This window comes from Micrasema longulum, unplaced genomic scaffold, assembly GCF_059751315.1.
Source record: "Micrasema longulum isolate JH-2025_06_02 unplaced genomic scaffold, ASM5975131v1 h1tg001318l, whole genome shotgun sequence".
In the NCBI taxonomy this organism is placed as follows: Eukaryota; Metazoa; Arthropoda; class Insecta; order Trichoptera; family Brachycentridae; genus Micrasema; species Micrasema longulum.
The window spans coordinates 78,444-100,028 of NW_028278505.1; the positions used below are offsets into that span (position 1 = coordinate 78,444).

Genomic DNA, 21,585 nt, shown 5'->3' on the forward strand with positions numbered 1-21,585 from the left:
TAGTATACAAAGTAAGTAAAGAAAATATATATTACATATCAAATAAATACATACAATTTATACATATAAAAATGTATAATTGAAAAGTCTACTAAACTCGTTTTATGTTCATATTATACCGACTTTTTCTTATCTTTTGTATGCTGACATATGAGTACATAATTGTTTATAACATTTTCTTGTGATTTTTATTTCTCTTTTTATATATCCATGTTTTTATAGATTTTTTGTTTTTATATAACTGAACTCATTAAAATAAAATATTTTATATTGTAAGAGGCACTTGTGATATATAATAAATTAATTAATTAACGGAATGTTTGGTTGATATAAACATATTATTTATAATGTTTTATTAAAACTATTGTTTGTTTTTAACTTAGATATGATGAAAAAGCCGACAGAACCATTTTTTAAAGATAAAATTACTGAAACACAAGAATTAGAAACCCATTTATTTGGTTCTGAAAAAAATAATATAGATAAAGCGACTTTTGCGGACACGGTAAAATCGGAGAAAAAAAATGACGGACCGGAAGATTTGCTAATATCCGATGAAAAAACTAGTAATAATAATAACGTTGAAGTACTTTTAAAAGGTGGTGGTGGCTATAGTAATAATGCATCGAAACTTCCAAAAGCGTTAAGTTTTAATGGCGACGTAGAAAAAAAGGTACTTGACAAAGACAAAAGCGTGAGTATTAAAAAGAAGAAAAATAAAGATATTTCAGCAAAATTAAGACCAAAAAGACAGATAAGTCTGATGGAACACCAAACCAAATTAAATTCAATAGATGTGCAAAATAAGAAGCTCGATGTAAAATCAAAGGTCATTGGTGGTACTACTGCCACGGACGATGATGCCTCTTACCAGGTTTCAATGATGAAATTTGGTAAACACTTTTGTGGAGGAGCTATTTACAACGAAAAGTGGGTCATAACCGCAGCTCACTGTGTAACAAGGTTCGAAAAATTGAAATTTATTTATATTTTATGTAATTATTTAGGTATTCGTAAATTTAGAGTGTTAGGTAAATTTATATCTAAATTTGCTCCAAGAGAGAAAAAAATAAAATTTTTGAGATGAACATGTGGAAGTCTAAGCATTTACAGGGTTTAAAACCTGAAAATGGCTGGTTTAAGCGCAAAAGTCAACAGATGCAAGAGTTGAAAAAATATGGATGTTTAAACAAAGACAGAATGGTAAATGTAACACAGTGTATTAAGCCAATGACAGGTCATAAGCCCTGTAAATGATTAGATTTCAGTATTTCCTTCTAAAAAATGTTTTTCCTCTCTGATCAACAAATTTAGATCTACTCCCTAAGGAATCCAGCCTGTTTGGACATTCTCAAAACATTGTTACATAAATTTACTTACCAAAGGTTGACTACCTTTACATGGCAGCTTGATGAAGACATAATCTCGGTTTATCATTGAATTAATTAAAGAAATGATTATATAAATGTCGCACAATGTTCCACTCCAAACGAACTTAGTAACAGGGTTGCGGGAAGCAAAAATGTAGGAAGTTTTTCTAGATTTTAACAATCACTAAGATAGACCAGATTTAGTTGTGGGGTAGTAATGATTATTTAATTTTTGTCAAAGCTTTAATTTTTTTACCACGTATTTTATTTCAATTGTACCTGTATGTATTATAGAGAAGTGTATTTACCATTTCTGAATGCCTGCCTCCGCATTTTAGTAAAAAAAGGCCACCTCCGTGGTACAATTGTTAAAACACTTGACTCACGCACGGAACATTCTGGGTTCGATTCCCGGTGAGAACACAAAAACTGACTGTGATTTGATTTAAGTCTGAGTGTTCTATGTTTGTAATACAACACTGTTATTGGGCTTCCTGGGCCCCGATTATTATGAGAAGATAAAAAAGTCATACCTTCACCTTGACGGTATAGTTGAAGATAAATTCCCTCTAGCGATTATAAAGATATACTACCAACCCCCCACAGTAAGTTTTGGGTAGGTACATCGATATGAATTAAGGGGAAGCGTACGTCACGGTACACATATTTACGCTCTAAAATGACATAACTTCAATATGACGTCATAGTTGAAGATAAAAGTCTCCCGACCGACTACAAACGTATAGTACCAATACCCTCTACCATCAGGTTTTGATGTAAGTACATCATTTTATACCGATGAGTCTAGAACCCCTCGATACGTTTATCTACGCATTAAAAGTGTCAAAAATTTTGTCTCACCGAGAAATTTTTCCTTTAATTTTGAATTATTAAAAATATTAACTGTTTTGAGGTTGGCACTTTTTTTTTCTTAAAAGCCTATTAAAAATTTGAGAAAGAAATAAGTAAGTTTTGAAGTCGAAATAAATTCCGACATAACTGTCACTTTAATAAAAGAAACTCCTAGATGTGAAATAATGTCACTAGGTTCTCTCCTATTATTAAATAAGAGTATCTAGGCGTCAGACACAGATTATATGCGTCAGAAAGTTACCACTCTGAAAAAATAATTTAGTTATTACATTTTTTCCATCTGTTTAACTATATTTTCTAGTGTATGTATCGAGACGTTATAGGAGCCGGCTTTGTATTCGATCGGTACATATTGGTAGATACATATAGACGATCGTTAAGTGTACCGTCTAGGTGATTTCCAAAAGTCATGCAAAATTCATGTTCAAGCGAGCACTTGTTGCTTGAATTGAGATTTATTGGAGTTTAAAATCGCTTTGAAGTGAGCACTTTTTATTACAGAAGCCTATTTAAAATATGCCAACTCTTGAGTGATCGCTAACGTCGGAGAGACCTGATATGGCTCAGAAAGAAGATTTTAGCTATAAATGAGAACTATTGTAAATGTTAATGACGTAAAGAACGCGGATTTATTGTTCGCGGTTATTCAATTGGCTTGTTTCGATTATATGATGTCGATATGATAAGTAGGTAGAACATACCGAGGTAAGATATAGATAGTTCAGAAGTTAAGTATACCGTCTCGATATAAACAGATGAAGATAGCGTTCATAATCGAGGCACTGGCCCGTAGTGGTGATAATAAATATACTTAATACGTACGCAAATAAATAAATAAATTAATAATTTATTGTTTTTTTTTTTTTTTAGTGAAAGCATGCTAAATTATGTTAAATTAGTGGTAGGAACCAAAAATTATAATACCGGTGGTCTTGTGCTTTGGGCGAGTAAATCATTTAAGCATAAAACTCAAGATTTGGCTATGATTCTGTTAAAAAAAAAACTAAAGTTCACAGACAAAATAAAGCCTGTGAAACTACCAGGACGAAAAATTCAAGATAAAGCCTTAGTAACGGCATCTGGGTGGGGACTTATTGACGTAGTCGTAAGTATATATTTTTAATTTAACAATAGGTACATTATTTGGCGTCCCTCTTTATGTAATAGCTATGTCATTTGTGTTAAGTACAGAGGGTTCCGAGTTCGTTCCCTGGTGAAGTCACACGAATCGAATGTGTTTTCTCAATCCTGGGTATTCTTTTTAGTAATTTATTACTATTATTAAGACTCCTGGCCTGTTGTTGTCCAAAAAAAAAAATGAAATTACAAACTTCTCATGGTCAATGTTGCATTGTTTGTTTGTTTGTTTTATATAAATATGTTTTGTAGGACGTTTTGTCGTTCTAGTAGATTATTCGTTGGAGCTCAACACAGGACTTTGGTCTCATGAAGTTAAGAATTGTGTCCACATAAAAGTAAATGAATAAATTATATGTGAATGAAAAAAAAAATTAAAGTTATAGCTGTATTGGTACGCGGAAAAAACCTATGTACATAATTTTAATATGATGATAATAAATTTATTCAAAAAAAGACCTAGAATATTGTACCTTGCAGCTTTTTAAAAAAATCATTCACTTTGGCGAGATTCAAACCGTTGACCTCAAAAATGGTAAGCAATCAAATCTTAATTAGTGCATCTATATAATTTATTTATTTGGCACTTTATATATTATATACGATTTTTATAAATATAAGGGCGGGCATATAATGTATCTGTATAAAAAATATTTTCCTAAAATTGCAACTCAACAATGATGGGCATTATTATTTAATTATTTTATTATTCAAATTTGACAGATAATTTTTTTTTCTGTTTCTGAAACAAAAGAATAGTATTTTAAAAGTTTTTCTATCATCATCATATTTTTTTCTATCCGCACACAGTGGTGTATCCAATTGAAGAGTATCTAGATCTTGTTTGTTACATGGAAGGCTAGGTGACCAGACTAACGCTTCAGGTGTCAGTCCAGGAAAAAAAAAATATTTCAATATAGAACCACCTTTGAAATCGATATTTCACATCCACCCTGCCAGGAATCTAATCCAGGACTTCTAGGATGGTAATTATAAATAAAAATTGTTATTAACTTTTGAAACATGCGACTTTGACACTTTAGCAAGACGGAGAATTGCTTTAGGAGTATATTGGTATAAAAAGATAATATATATATTTTTTTTAATGTATTACTAAAAAAAAGGCATCTTATATTTGTATTTTTAATAAATTTCATAAGATTAACTTTATATATTATTTAAAATAAACATAAAATTATAAGTGTGTAAATAAAAACGTGAAATAACAATAATGCTCTAAGTTAATGTAATCACAACTTAAAATGCATAAAACAGATACACTAATTATAATAATTTATTATAAGTTTTTAAACGATTTCCTAATTTGTTCAGTTTGAATCAAGATGCTCGTGAATATTTTGTACGGTAAAGGATATTCATTTTTCTTCAATTATGCCCGTAAGTTATTAAATGTTTTTCTATAAACATTTTCCCAGATTTACGAACAATTTTTTTGAAATTATTTTTTCTTTTTAATTCAGGCCATGATTTTCTCAATCAATGATGACACGTATTCTAAAGTCCGTTTTTGTATGATTTCTTCTAGTTTTGGTTTTGATTTGCTTATGCCACGATTTATTACTGTTTCGGAATTTGACGCCGGTAATATCAGGGATAGATAGTAATAGAAAAATGGTAGGCGAACGCATTAACCACTACTCAACGCGGATTTATATCCACACGTTAGACTTATTCAGAACTTATACTTAATAGTAGCCATATAATCAAAATCACTCGTCGAGGGTTCTGGTTCTATTTTACACACTGAACCGTACTCTTCATCTACCTGGACACAAAAAACCACTACAAGTTGTAACAGCCATTGTTCTTAAATTATTTAATCTCTTCATTTCGTAACAGGTAAAATTTTTATACATCCCAGAGGAACACTATTGTTTTTTAAATACGAAAAACTGTATTATAAATATAAAATGTTGCGTCTACAATCAATTTTTTTTTCAAATAATGGCGTAATAAAGGATCGTTATAACTGTGGTGAAAACAAAAATAAGGAAAATTATGGATTATACCACGTTTCCCTCCAAGACGAAAGTAATTTTCACCTTTAACCACCTTCTTAACAGATCAGTAGTGGGATGGCAAAAGAGCATATATGTCGTTTTTTTATTATGCAGGACAAGTCAAATAAGCTAAACCATTTATGACATAAGTGATATGAACAGATGAGCCCCATATTTTAATATGGCCATTTTAAGGAAAGCACTAGAGAGATATATTCCTCAGTTATACGAAAGAGTATCAGATTATAAAATGTCGGTTTTGGAAAAAGTGGCAGATTTACCCTTTTGCTATCATCACACTGGCAAAATATTTTATGTTGTCCCTCCTAGGAATCAAATCCAGGACCTGTAGCAAGCTATGCAAACATGTTGGATGAGTAATATTGGTTTTGCAAGTGCTTTTACAATGCAATATTGCATTGTTCCTGGACTAGCACCTGAACCACAAGTCTCACCTTACCTTCTGACTGTCATTGAAATCTTCCGCTTGTTTTTATACATTCGAATATGCTAAAAACGTAGTTTAAAAAAATATTATTTGTTTAATCAAACATCATTTTAGAGAAAAGGCAAGGGACGTGTTCATAGAAACTGTATGTTAATTGATAAACAATGGAGGAATTACTAAAGACATATATTAAATAATTATCCGCTCAAAATTCCAATGGCGTAAAAAACCACATCGCTTTTCTTAAGGCAATAAGAACCATCCAACTTAGTGAATTTGTTCAAACTGTTCTTTTACCAAAAAGGAGTCTCAAAAACAACATAACGGTAGAGGCTACCAGCTGGGGATTATCTGTAAGTACTGGTAATTGCTTAAAAAATAACTTGTCTTTACCCGCTCCCTATTGGATCTGTGGTATCAATAAAACCTATTCAAGTCACATGTGTTTTATCAAGTAAGATCTGCCAAGTCTACGTCTAGTGAGCATTTGCGTAAATATCCGACATGACGTGCGGAATATATCTAGTTTATTTGTATCCATGAATGATATTAAAAGCAAGTATTATTCCTTTCAGATGCTTGAAAATGGAGAAAAAGATATTGAACTGTTTACTATGGAATCAATGTTAATAAAATATTGCAAAAAACAGGTGTTTCCCAGTGAAAAATTTGATAATACCCACCTTTGTACAAAAACAAAGATGAAAGAAGCTAAATGCTTGGTAGGAAATTTATTTAAATTAAGACTTAAAGGTAGTTAGTTTAATATACAGAATCAGGCGCCATCTTTTTTTCGGGATGTAAACATTGAATAACTTTGACATTTATCAACCGATTGACTTGAATAAACATGTATTTGAAACGTCACTCCAGTATTATTTCATGAAACAACGCGCCAAAATAGAAACACTGTACATTGTACATAGTCGTTCAGTAGTGTTAACTCAACGTGCATAATATCGTCGAAAATATCGTGGCCAACAAGCACCATCTGACAACACTATTTGTCATTTGGTGTCAAATTTTCTTGAGCACGGGACAGTGAGAGATTATCACATGCCTTTAATCAACGCTCTAAATGTTCCAATGATCTAGTTAAAGCGGTAAGAGAGAGTGATGCCGAGAACGCACATGTGTCGTATCGTCACCGCGCTCAGCATTTTGGCGTTAGTGGAACCACTTTGCGGCGCATTTTCAAGGATGATTTGCATTTATTTCCATATAAAGTGCAATAGATTCAAATAATATTGTAAAGAGTTTTTGTCATTTGGAATACGGCCAAACAGCCGCTCGAATGGCTGACACTGAACCTGATTTTTATAAGCAAAATGACAGACGAGGCCCATTTTACATTTTCTGGCACCGTTAACAAGCAAAATTTCCACATATAGGGAAAGAAAAATCTAGAAAAAAAATATGAAAAACCATTGCATGGCCAAAAAGTGACTGTTTGGGCCAGCGTTTGCGCAAAAACTATTTATTATTGGGCCATTTTTTTTTCAGAGAAGGCAAAACAGTCGATAGGAATCCATATCGGTGAATGTCGACTCATTATGCCAGCCCACTAATGAGTAAAAAGGTCTAAACGGTTATTGGTTTCAACAAAACGGTGCGCCATGCAACACTGTAAATCAAACAATGCAGTTTCTGCAACGAAGATTCCTTAAATGTCAAAAAAGAGTGACATTGACTGGCCACCCCAGACCTCATGATTTGACCCCTCTGGGCGTCTTTTTGTGGAGTTATTTGAATAACAAACCAGCAAACCTCGGATCATTGACGAGCTCAAAGTAAATTTTTATGCCGAAATCATCGCTACATCACCCGAGATGCTCGAAAAAGTGAAGTGGAAAATGCAGAATAAACGGCAAAAATGGCACACTTTGCTTTGGCCAATAAAGGCGGCCACTTGATTGAAGTTGTATTCAAAATCTAAACCAAATCAAATAAAAATACCTCATATATGGAAATCACTTGTTTTAAAAAAAAAAGTTATTTAATATTCACATTCCGACAAAAAAAATGGCGCTTCCTGTGTACCTACACGCCCAGGTAAAAATACAAAGTTACTTGTGTAAAATACTGGGACAACAAAATGTTTCCTACAATTTGTGGGCAAATTTTTTATCTAGAATATTATTAAGAACAATCACCGCACGCGCGGATCATTTATGTAACTGTCCTTTGTTTTCTCCCTATATTTTTGCATGAGAAAGAAAGAGATGAAACGTATCGTATGTACATGAATATCAAAACATTTCACCCAAAATTATTTGAAACGCGGGAATTGTCCCGGTTGAGATAACAATATGAAATAAGAAAGATTAGAATAAGATTGATAATAGGAAATATAATATTGGCATTAGTCTAAACTGGAAGATATTCGATGATTTATGATTTCCAATGTATTTTACATACCAACACTAAAGAAGGACGAATTTGTTATTAGTTAGTATGTGAATATTAAGACCAAAAAAATAGTCAAATTGTTAAATGGTATTTTGTGAAACATTAACATAAACATAGGTAAGTAAATTCATGTATTTTTAGGAAAAAAATTAATGTGAAAATTATTGTGAAATGCATACTCGTGTGTACCTATTTAGTAAAAAAAAATTACCCCCCATTCTTTAATAAAAAGTTATTTTCTTTCGTACTTTAAAAAATTGTAGACTGTATTTGGTGACCACATAGAAGATTTTATATTAGATCTAAAATTTTAATGTGAAACACAATCCGATTATAATCACTACAGTAAATTTTGCAAAAACAGCATCATTCGTAAAACATGTGATATGATTTAAAAATATATATTACTGGAATTATATTCGCATTAATGTTAATTACGACCATGAAGATAATCAACCTCGATTAACTTAATTAACCATATTATTTCGATATCAAATTGTTTTCTCCTGGCGTGATATGAATTAACTAAGCAAAATATTCATTTGACTGATTACAGTATCGTTATGTTTTTTGTAAAAATGACCGCCCCACTATTAATCGCAATTTCGTTCGCAATACAATTACAATTGGGTAATTATTATTATATATTTCAAACAATTATGTCAATGGCTGTATGCATTGTTTTTGTGTTTGTGTACATATTTTTATTCATTGTCCTTTCGGATTTTATTCATAATATGCGCATTGTATTTGTGACCATATGTAACTTGTTTTCGGTCCATTTTACCATGTTTTGGTAGAAGGCCTCAATTAAGGTTCCGGGTACGATTTTCGTAAGAACTCCAAAATTTTATCTGATTTTTTCAAACCTGGGTGTTCTGTGTCACCACTGTAATTGCCCTCCCTGGCCTATTAGGTGCAAAAACTATTCTGTAGCGTTGTCATGTGTTTACGTTAAATCTCCATGGCAAAAAAACAGTAACTAAGATTTAATATTTCCAATAACTGTTATGGATTAGAAGGAAAAATATTTATTAAACGACTGTGTTGACCTTAGAGTAATAACCTAATTGAGTCGCCAATATGGATAAAAACTATACCACAATTATTGACCACAAAATTAACTACAGATTATAGTTATAATATAACGGACCTATAGGTACTTTTGTAGAAAATTGCGAGCGCTAACCGAAACCGTCCATTACACAAAAAATTTGGAACGCTTTTGTTCTATTCAATAAAGCTTTAAGGCTTCTCTATAGAATTATTACTCTGAAGTGTTGACTAATTTATATTCTATCTAGGCCTGGAGATTTTGTTATTTAAACAGAGCCCATAATATCCTGACTCTCAGTGGTAAACATGAACTATCAGATGAAATATCAGCAGCCTAACAAATCCAGGTGTTACGACTAAATACTAATTTCTGTAATAAATATTGATTGTATATTTAAGAGCTGTGCGAGATATTTTTACATAAAAACTTATTTATTTTTGCTAACCGTTTCTGATTGAAGGGGTTTTAGTGGATGCCGCTGGACCTCTATCAGAAAAACTTCGAATGATGCTAGAGATTAAAATATCAAGAAGGATCATTGGAGGAGAAGTTGCTCAAGAAGGAATTGCTCCGTATCAAGTTTCTTTAAGAACAGACAATTTTCACTTTTGCGGCGGGAGTATTATTGCTGAGAAATGGATTTTGACAGCAACCCACTGTTTAGAAGGGTAATAAATAAAATATAATTTTTCATACAACAAAACCAACGTTTCATAATCATAGAATAGGAAAGTCAGCTGTATTTAATTAGTCCAGTTACTTCAACTACCTCCCTAGTACCTGTCATACATTGATTCATAGTGCAGTTTGTCAAACGTATCTCCATCATATAATATAATGTGATGGATTGTCTGTTAGACCCCCTTAACACACTGGTTTAACAACTGCCCAACTTTTAGGGTGTCCAGAGTTCTTCCAACCCTTGTTTTCAAGATTTTGAAAGATTTCTAAATGAACCTTTTTACTGTGAGAGCTAGGGTATGGAGGTGTATTTTAACTGAGTTTGAAAAATCTTCCCTACCAAAAACAGAGTCTCGTTTTTTAAACACAATACAACTTAAAACGTTTACCCGCATGTATACAAAGGTATTAAATGAGAAAATATAAATTCTTTAACTGTTATTAATACTTTTTTACTTTGTGTAGTAATGAGGCTTCTGCCTACATTTCGGGCAAAACGATTGAAATCAACAAAATCGACGTTTTGCTGTCCCGTTTTTCAATTCTCAAAACTGAACCGATTTAAAAGTTTTTTTTGGAAAGTGTATCAAAATAAAAATTTTGTGTTGGTACCATTTTTTTTTAAAAATCATATTTGTATACTGTACATCCGAAGACGGCAGATAAAACTGGGTGCTCTTTTTAATTTTTTGATGGTTCTAGCTACCATAAAATACAAAATATTAATTTAAGAAAAACAATATCAGCTACCATAAAATAAAAAATATTAATAATAAAAAAACAATATCATAGACACACGCCAATTATAAATATTTACAGTGTTTTATTGCTTAAGTGCCACAATCCAAGGAGAAAACGAGGGACTACGTTTGTAAAAAGAAAATTTTGACGACGTTTCCTCTTAAAGCGACGATATGTAAAAAAAATATTAAATTTTCCTTATTTTAGTTGGAGGGCATCTCATATATCTGTGGTGGTAGGAACAAACAAACTCGACTCTGGAGGTGTGAGTTACGACGCTGAAAATATTATTTGCAACGAAAATTACGACCGTTCAGTCATTGTAAATGACATTGGACTTCTACGTTTGAAAGAATCAATATCTTTCGATGATTTAGTACAGCCAATTTCATTACCAGAAGAAAATACGGAAGGCGGAGAAGAAACGACATTGACAGGGTGGGGAACTACATCAGTAAGTGGTGTAAAATGCACATACTCATATATTCGTGTCGTAGAATAAACCAATTCATATTCTTTAAAAGGATTAACCAGCTTAGCTTGCGCAGCTTAGCAGGTGGAAAAGAGATGATACGGAAAAAGTATCCTAAAATACATAACACCTAGACCAGTGATCGCCACACGGTAGCTCGCCGAGCCATTTTCGGTGGCTCGCATAAGTTATTAAATTTGCCTAGTAAATGTTATTATTGAACTCCGAAAATAAATAAAAAATGTGCTAAATTTCAACGAAACGCTCAAAAAGTCGTTGTCAACGTTTTTCACTATGAAGTTTGTTAAGAGTAAGTATAGAAACAGACTCACAGATTTACATCTTGATGATTGCATTCAGATGGGAGTGACAAGGTACTCACCGTGACTTGAAAAAAATGTAGAGGAAAGTTAATGCCATTATTTTCACCAAATAGTTCTACACACCTATTTTCAATTATTATTTTGATTACAAATACATATTTAAAATACGCATAATACGTTTTATTGTTAATCTGATGTTCTGATTTATTTAAACTTCTTCTTCTTCTAATGTTTTCTCTCCCCGATGGAGGTTGAAAATCATCATTGCGATTCTTACTTTATTGGCAGCTGCCCTGAACAAGACTGAGTGCTGCAATGGAACCAGTCGCGCAAGTTCTTAAGCCAAGAGATGCGCCTTCTACCGGCACTGCGTCTCCCTTCAATCCTTCCCTGTAGAAAGACTTGTAAAATTTTATGTTTTTCACCTCTTATCACATGCCCAAAGTACTTAAGTTTTCTTTTCTTTATGATCTTCACTACCTCTTTATCTTTTTCCATCTATCGGAGAACATCATCGTTTCGGACTCTATCCACCCAGGAGATTTTTAATATTCTCTTGTAGCACCACATTCAAAGGCTTCGATCTTTTTTGAAGTGTTTTGGGTGAGTGTCTACGTTTCGACGCAGTAAAAATGATTTAAAAATATATTTGATTATTTAAACTAATATTAATATATAATGTATGGTACGATAAGGGCCGATGATTAAAACTATTAAGAGGAAATTTGTATGGGTAGCGTAGCTCATCAGACAAATTCAATTTCTGAAAGTAGCTCACATCCTTATTGAGTTTGGAGACCACTGACTTAGACGAATAATTGCAAAATAATCTTTCTTGGATTTTTTTCTTGCAATTGGTAAAATTCAAACCCGTGCCGCCAGATTCATTGAAAAAATCAGAATTCTGGACGTTTGTTGACAATGTCTAATGTCAGGTAAAAATCTTGTAAAAAAAATAGAATTGAGATTAGTTGGCCACGTGATGTACTGGCTAATGCGTTGTCTGCTATATGAACGCAGTTATACAGAAAACAGCCAGTCCACAATTTAAAAAAAAAATAGTTATTGGTGTTATCGGGTGCAATAAGGTCGATTCTATGTTCAGCTAAAAACAGCTAGACCATTTTGGATATAAAAAAAACTGTAATAATCACCTACTGAAAATAGTGTCGATCACAAAAATGGTATTTCTTAATTTGCAAAATATACTCACAATACTAGAAAACCCGTACGGTACTTTAAAAATCATAAAAACTGGTCAGATACACAATAAAATTCTTATTTATAGTTAAAAAAAAACTTACGTATTCATTGTTTATCATTTGCCAAAGGCAAAAACATTCGAACTGTTGTGTAGATTCGATTATTATATTTTTTCATAAAAATGCTATTATCTCAGTTTCTTTTTTCTACGGCTGGCTGCTTTCTGCTTATCTACGTTCATATCTGAGGTTTGAGTTCAATTACCGGCAGAATAAATATGATATATTTGCTTGAAACCTGATATTTTTCATGTAAGCAATTTCGCATAGCGAATAACCATTCGTAAAGGTAATCGTAAAATGTTCTTAAATATTTCGGTTCTTGTATTTAATCGTTTGTAATTATTTATATTTAAATATTAACATTTAGTTAAATTACAACTAATCAAAATCCCCCAAACTAATCCATAAACTCGCATTAGGCCACACGAAGGATAACGACATCTTACTTACGAAAATAACTGACATGTGCCATCACGATACGCCAAAACCAAACAGCAAAAACAAAAATAGAAAAACAAGGGAAATTTGCTAATTGGCAAAGACTGGAGAAGGATCTTGCTACGTAAGACATTTTTAAAAATTCAAATTAAACTTTTGTTCCATGGATTGAAAATACTTTCAAAATATGATACATTTGTTAAAAGTAAAAACATTTAGCATGGAAATCAAAATGTAAATTTAAAAAATAAATCAATCACGTCGGGGTCACCAATAATGTAGAGGATATTATTTCGTGTTCAATGAAATTTAATGTGTGTATTAATTAAATTTTTTAGGAGTTTTGCCGTAAGGTTGCGTGTTTAAATTAAAAATAAAGTTTTTTTTTTGCACCACAACAGGCCAGGATACCCAATAACAATAGTGAATTACATCACAGAACACCCAGGCTTACGAAAAATCACATCTAATTTTTGTGTTCTCATCGGAAATCGAACCCGGAACCGCCCACGTGATTCAAAGATCTGGACCACTACACAACGGAGGCCGCCATTGTGAACAAAACGTTAATTTAAGAATTTATTATATATTAAATAGCTTAAATAAAACACTAACTTAATATTAAATTAATATAGATATCTAGACAAAAACTGATTTTAAATTAAGCCACCCATAATATAATAAATTGATGAAGTCAGGTTTAACTAATAAGATTAAGAAAGGGACACTAAGATGGTTTGGACATGCAGAATTATTGGTTGACAAAAGAATTTTAAAACAGATATATATGGTGAAAATGAACGGTGAAATAGGACAAAAACGACCAAGTAAGATATGGCATGATTAGATAAACCAAAATCTTAAGTCTGGTCATGTTAAAAGCAGACTCAACCATAGGGCATGTATGACAAGATATATGAATGATGAATGTGGAAGAAGCTAGGAATGTATGCCAGTATAGACGTGTGTGGTGGTCTTTCTTTTCTGCTTACCTCTACGGGGAAATGTCGTAATGGTAGTAGATAAATATTTGTTATCTGTGACGTTTATAAATGCATCAGTAACCATCGGTCATGACCATGACAGATATGTTTACTAAATACAAACAACAATTGTTATATAGATTTCCTTTAAGCTAAAATTTCCATCTATTTAAAAACTTCCACATGGACCTGATTATATTTTCATCTTATTTCAGGGAGAGACTGGAGGACCTCTAGTCAGTAAAGGAGCATTTATAGGCATTGTATCGTGGGGTTTATCCTGCGCCTAAGGACATCCTGATGTTAATACAAGAGTTTTCTCCTACCTATAATGGATTAAACAAAAGATTGAAGAATACAGCACCAGTGGAAACGATGACTAATTAAAATAAAAATCCTAGATTCAATAAAAAAATATATCCAACAAACATATTTATTTGTTGTTCTTAAAACCTCTCATTATACTCAAAAGCATGAAACTTTAAATGTGTCTAGATGTCTTATTCAAAGACAACATTTGTGTGTAAAATTATATATTTTATGTGGTAAACTTTTAACGCAAAAGCGATTTGTGATACATTCGTAGTTTTAAAGAATTAACTAATTGCAGATTGAAATTACCGTTAAATATAATTCAATTTAAACATTTTTTAATTGACTCCTCTGAGGTTCTCTGAATATAATATTTCTGCATAACGTTTATATTATTTATTTTTAATTCACTTTTTGTAAACAGCAAATGTATGTTAATAAGCCTATTTCTTTGAGAAATATATTTCAACCAATCAAAAACAGACTGGTACTAATTTGTCACGTATTACTAACCGACTTACTGCTTTTAGGTACTAACAGTCAACTTCAAAAATTTAAAAACAATTTTAGCGCAATATTTTTTTTCGAGACACACAAGGCATTAGAAATAAAAAAAAATGTTGCTTCTAATACCAAAAAGATTTGTCTTAGATAGATAAATAATGTACTTCCTATTGTTAAATACTCATTGACGCAGTCTCACATTTTTCATTTAAGACGAATTTAATTGTTTTTACCAAAAAACTTTTTTTTAATATTCGTTTTATACTCTAACATGAAAAAAAATAATAACGCAACAAAGTCAACACAACAAAAAATTAGAGCATAACGAATCTGATGATCCAAATGCCACTTTTTCAAAATCAATAAACAAAATTCTACCATGTGCAAAAATTTGTATGAGGAGGAACAAACCATTTTTTTGGATGCTTAATTAACAATTGTTAGTCTGAGTTTCAATTCAACCTCTCCAACAATCAATTATTCGCATATCTAGGAAGATAAAAAAAAACTTATGTTTCAATTATACAATGAAGCCAGAATCCAGGACAAGTGATTTCTACTCGAGGGCAAATGTGAGCTTTAAACTCGTGTAGGTCTACCTCATATTATTTATTGTGTGGCTGTGATGTAACACTTGTTGACAAAGGACACATGACTTAAGATATCTCTCTTATTTTTTAAATGATTAATTCGTGTTTTTTGTAATCTTCAAATTTACATTTTCACACCCGATTTAGAAAGTGAAATTCCAATAACTATACCAAATGTTAAAACAAAAAATATTTATCCTTGCTAGGGGAAGAATGAATGTCCGCTAATTCAGCAACACATCTACACAGATACCTTATACAAGAGAGAGCATGAATATAGAAGTCATAACAAGGAAGACAATGACGCTGTTCTACTGCGGGTGTTGTCTAAAACAAATTTAGTCTTCATTCGGTTGATGACAGTGATGAGGGATGCACGCGCATAACATGGGTGGCGTTTTTGTGATTTCTAAATTATTTTGCTCTAACAGGGCAAAACTTTATGTTAATTTGCATAAATTATGGAAAAGAAATTATTAAACAGTATGACTCCATGTTTTTTTTTCAAATGTCTGAACTTAAAAATATTCCGTCTTTTGCTAGTGGTGACACGATGTTACATCACCGCGCGCAAGGGGATTATTTACCACAGTCTTTTAGAGTTAAAGTGATTGGCGCGTTATTTAATAACCTTGCAATAAAATATTCATAAAATATGGGAAAAAAATCATTTTCAATAAGTTTCAAGGTAGTGGTTCCTAACCTCTTCAAAGTCACGGTACACTTTTGATTACAAAAAAAGTTGCTGTGCAACAAAATAAAAAGGTCGGAAAACAAAGAAAATCATTCGAACATAACGTATGACAAATAAAACAGATTAGAGCTATTTTGGTTTTCGCTATTTGGCAAATATTTCTGGTTTTATCATTCAATCCTTCGTGGTGCAACAGTTAACCCGCCCGATCGTGTGATATAACCAGCGAAGTAAATTGACTTTTATTAATTAATACCTCGGCAACTGCTCTGAATATAACAACAATTTTTAAAAAAATCTTCAAGTAAACCTTTACACACACGCAAAAAATATATCACACATTTTGTATAATAATTCTAAAATATATTTTCCGTCAGGATATCCGAAAATGACAAAATATCGAATATCCTGAGACTGAAATAAAATTAAAAAAAATAATTTGAGAGAAAAAAAACTCTAATTATATCACTGAGCAAGACGCACATTCTAATAATTTTAATAAGACAAAAAGAGGCAGTGATTATCAGGCAATTATTTCCTAACCTCGAGTTAAGCTAGGGTTTCCTAGGACAGCGGTGCCCGTATCTTAACGGCCGTAGTGAACGGTGATGCGATGGACAGCCGTCGTAACGGTGACTAGAGAGTGGTTTCCTAGGAAAACGGTGTTAATAAATGTTATCAAAACAGTTTTCCTAGGAAACCACTCTCTAGTCACTGTTACAACGGCTGTCTACCGCATCACCGTTCACTACGGCCGTTAAGATACGGGCACCGCTGTCCTAGGAAACCCTAGCTTTACCACACAATTTAACCCAAGGTAAAGAAATACTAATTTTGTCATAGAATTTACGTTCTTAAACATTTCCTCTATTTTATTGTCTATAATTGATGTCCATATTAATTAATGAATTGATATTGTAATTAGATATAAATATTTTATTTATAAATGACATGAAGATATCCGTTTTTTTTTTTTTTTACAGTTTCCGGGAAGTTCTCCAAACAATCTTCAAATTATAAGACTGAAAACGATATCTTATGAAAAGTGCAGGCAAAGGCTGGCAAATATCAACAAAGTATTTGAAACTGAAATTTGCACACTGACAAAGGAAGACGAAGGATCTTGCCACGTAAGAAATTATAATATTACTTATTTTACCGTCTTATTTTCGGAAACAAATTTTTATTGTTTATTTATTTATTTATTTGGGATTCAGATATCCAGAAAAAGTATTTGTATGAACCTGCTGATAATAATTTATAATTTCAGGGAGACTCCGGAGGACCTCTGATGAATAAAGGTATTCTTATTGGTATTGTATCTTGGGGTTTGTCCTGTGCCAAAGGTTATCCGGATGTATACCGAGAGTGTTTTCCTTTGTACCATGGATTACTAAAAGGATGGAAGAATACGAAAAGAAATAATGGATACGCTTAAAAAAAAAAAAACAAAAATAATTAAAGTTATCTTAGTTATTCTTTAAACCGTTTCTTTAACTTAAAGGCGATTTACCTGGACATTTTTTTATAAATGTACCTATGATTCGAACAATACATTTTTCCAGAAATAAGTTTTTTATTGCTCAATCTGCGTACCTACTCTGTTACTTCCATAGTAAAAAAAACACTCTTTAAAAATGGTTTTATAAATGTTTTCATATAAAATTTATTTAAAGAAAACAACAGCCATTACAACAAAAAATACAGTATATACAAATAAACCAACATTTTAGGCCAATTATAGTTTTCTATATAAAAACTAAATAGAATGTAAAAAATTTTAAAAAAGCGTACCTGTATTAAGCCACTCCGTATCATATCACTTGCAAAAAATAAAAAAATTAATAATAACTAAAAGTACAAAATTTTATTTATTATTATAATTTTTAAATAATTTAAAAAAAAATCATTTTACGGATCCCCACGGAGTAGCTTCAGATCAGCTTTTCCTCTTAGACATAAATACATAAACAAATATTATAATAATATATATCTTATGTCGTCGTGTTTTTGTATTTTTTGCATATTAACTTATAATTATTTTTTTTGACTGTCTTAGAACAGTGTTATTAACTTAAGACAAAAGTAAGTCTTATATATTATTGTTATAAGGGTTTTATGTTTATACCTACACTTATAAGATATTTTTGTTTAAAATAAAAACAGCATAAGTTTCATTTCGAAAATTTTACAAGTAAATATTTGATTGATCTAATAATACAATTTGTATGTAACATTATTCTGAATTAATAAAGTAGCCGGTTCGATTGATGAAAACACGAGTACTTTTTGAAACCGGTACAAATAGAAAAATCAGTAAGTGTTTACCTACAAACAAATATTTAGTGCACTGTCTGAATCGTCACTAAACAAAATATTGAAATTCGTAAATTGACAAATTTTTCCCAAAAATTCTAATATTTTTTGTAATAAGATTAAATGGGTTCATGAAAGTTAGTTTGAAATTTATTTTTCCCGAAATTCTCATATTTGGATAAAAGAAGATGCGGAAATAAACAGGAATAGCATCATTGTTCCTTTACAATAATTGATGATCAGAGTGTGGGAAGAAGCGAGATGTCTGAAGAACTGCGTGATTTGGGAGAAATATGAATTGAAAACAAGGTTACTTATTTACCTGCGACAACTTTGGAGGCATTACGCTACATACTTAACCAGGTAAATGCCATAAGCACGTTGACGCGCTCTCTGTTTTCGTGCTCGAAGGGCAGGCCATACAGAAATAACGCGTAAAGACGCGTGCCTTTGTACAAGCTTTACGCGTCGGGGTCAAGAATTCTGAGTGATTTTAGATTTTGTATACAAGGAAAAATCTGTAAAAAGCTTGATGAAATACTATAAGACACGGGTAATCATCAACATTATCGACACGGCTGCACCAACGCAGCGGTTCAAAAAAGAGTTTCTAAAACTTGCCTAAAATTTTACAGCCTGCTGGGAACTTCCATTGCAATACTTAGCGGCACATAACGGGTTAATGTTTCGTGTTATTTGTAAATATGCTGCCAAATGGTCATTTGTCAAGCGAGATAGATTTTTTTAAATTTCATTCCTTGTAGGAAATGTAGACTCGCAGAGGAAAGTGAATCCAAAAAATGTTGTCAAATACGCCGCCGCCGCACGTCTCTGCCAGTGCCGCGATGGTGCTTTCAGTTTATGTTTCGAAAAATCTCTTATGGGGGTGGACAAAACTATGATGGAATCATTTATATGAAAGTTAAACAATAGGTATACACTCTTGTTATTTGACCGCGGAAAAAATGTACTGTATCTTATGAAATCGAGCAAATTGGTTTTTGCGTCGATGCATCAGACGGGCGAGCGACTAAGAATGGATATAAAGTATTTAACGAAAAAAGTTGAACAACTTAAAAACCTTTACTTAAATTTGAATCGCTTTTTTAATTTCCAAGATTTCTAAGTTGTCTAATTTTAATATTTTATTTTCAACATGTAGTACTTTTGATCCAGTGTCTTTATTGAAGTTATGATTACTTGGTGTTTTATTTTAAAATACATTAGGAAATATTTTTTTCTATGCTACGTTAACTAACTTTATTTTTATAAGTTTACAGCTTTGAATGAACTGCGTTTTGATATGGTAAAATTGTATAATTTCCTTCCGTTTTATCAAACTACACCCAGAAAACCTGTTCGTATCAAAAATAATCATTTAACAGGTTGCGTCGTATATAATATTATGTATGTAGCACCTACATAATAGATTAATTGTGCAAGATTTTTTAAATCACATTTTTCAATCCCAAAGAATAATAAAAAAAAAATAAAAAAATCTACGTGATTTTGTAACGTGTTTCAATATTAACAAAATGAGGAAGCTTGGTGCTACAGGAAATTGGATATAAACAATGTTCACTTACGCTCGTCCCGAAGATTCTCAAAAATAAATGAAAAAAATAAGAAAAATGTTTTTTATAAAAATTGATTACTTAGGACGACGTCACAAGTTCTCCAAAATCAACCAATGGTAGAGTGTTGTGATAGATTTCCGGTTACCAAGAAGCCAACTCACTAATTAAGACAACTTACAGAAGAGAACTTTTATTCCGAAATTACAAAACTGTACAAAATCATAGTGCTGATAATAATTATGGGATGCATCCAATTTTTTGGAATTGTTTGATAATCTATTAACAAACAAAATGAATAAAAAACCACCAAACATAGAATTAAGAATAGTCCAGAAGGAGCGTATAATCATATTTGAATACATCGGACTGTGTCCAATAATCCCCCACTATGCCCCACTTTCGCCGGGCGCATTCGTGATGTCAACGCGTAATTTTGCACGGTGGGAAAAAAATAATCATAACACAAATGTAAGGTAAAAAAAGTAATCTGTTAATTTCTCTAAAATTTTATTGTGCACGCGGAAATATTGATTGAAACAACAGTTAAGGTAAGTAAAGGGTCATTTAATAAGAGTAACTGAATTCATGAACTTTAAACTTTAAATATAAAACAAATTTTATTTTACATAAAACAGATATTTTTATATCATGTTAATTTTTTTTTTGATGTTTTGAAGATAATGTTGGTCAAATGTGCACCACAAAGTTGTTTAATTTGAGGTCCAATTTTCATTAATTCTCTCATTTAGATGAGCAAAGTAGGGTATAAAAGTTTACTACCCTGGCAACACTAATGAAATTTACATTTTGTTTTTTCGACAATCTGACAGATGGAAAAATGACTTAATTTTAAAGTAATGCATTTGCTACTTAAACATTCGTTTACTAATTACACATAAAATGTAATACCAATTTGTTCCTTTAAGATCCTAGCAGTATTTCTACACTTTAAAAGGACACAACACGGCATAGTTGAATTCAAACCAGGAGTTGCGTATTGAGCGACGTCTAATAAAAACTAATGGAGTCAAAACGTAAACCTACTCATTTATGAGTAGTTAAGTCACCTTCTGTTTGATGTGCGTATGCGGTTTCCGAACTCTTCTTAATTCTTTGCCACCAAACTTAATTAACCTTGATTAAACTCGTCAGAAAATTATATAACTTATCCATAAGTAAACGTCATTTATTTGAGTTCTGCTTGGTTTCTGTCAATAACAGCCGTGAAAATTATAAGTGTTTAACAAATTCGAAAATTTAATCATGTACAAGCATTCGTTTTGCTTTGGTTAGAAATAACTTTTTTCATGAAATGTATTAGTATATTTAAATAATTTCGTAAAAATGTCAGCCCCGCTGTTTATTGCCATTTTC

At 31.7% G+C, this 21,585-nt stretch overlaps 2 protein-coding genes across 2 annotated transcripts in view; one reads left to right on the forward strand and one right to left on the reverse strand.

Annotated features, from left to right (window-relative positions):
- Positions 1-21,585, reverse strand: part of Fur2 (furin-like protease 2) — a 128,282-nt gene that overhangs the window by 50,758 nt on the left and 55,939 nt on the right. The gene's annotated exons all lie outside the window — the stretch shown is intronic.
- LOC148275901 (chymotrypsin-2-like) lies at positions 1,085-17,801 on the forward strand. Its single transcript, XM_088235054.1, has 7 exons — positions 1,085-3,915; positions 5,964-6,202; positions 6,425-6,571; positions 9,776-9,983; positions 10,945-11,191; positions 17,302-17,448; positions 17,589-17,801. Exons 3-7 carry the CDS (start codon positions 6,565-6,567, stop codon positions 17,754-17,756), a joined length of 777 nt encoding a protein of 258 aa, XP_088091180.1. The 5' UTR covers positions 1,085-3,915; positions 5,964-6,202; positions 6,425-6,564; the 3' UTR covers positions 17,757-17,801.

Excerpts from the sequence above, each read along its gene's own strand:
- LOC148275901 (XM_088235054.1), top strand. Across the intron at positions 11,192-17,301 it reads CAGGGTGGGGAACTACATCA|TTTCCGGGAAGTTCTCCAAA; the intron begins GTAAGTGGTGTA and ends TTTTTTTTACAG. Across the intron at positions 17,449-17,588 it reads AAGACGAAGGATCTTGCCAC|GGAGACTCCGGAGGACCTCT; the intron begins GTAAGAAATTAT and ends TTATAATTTCAG.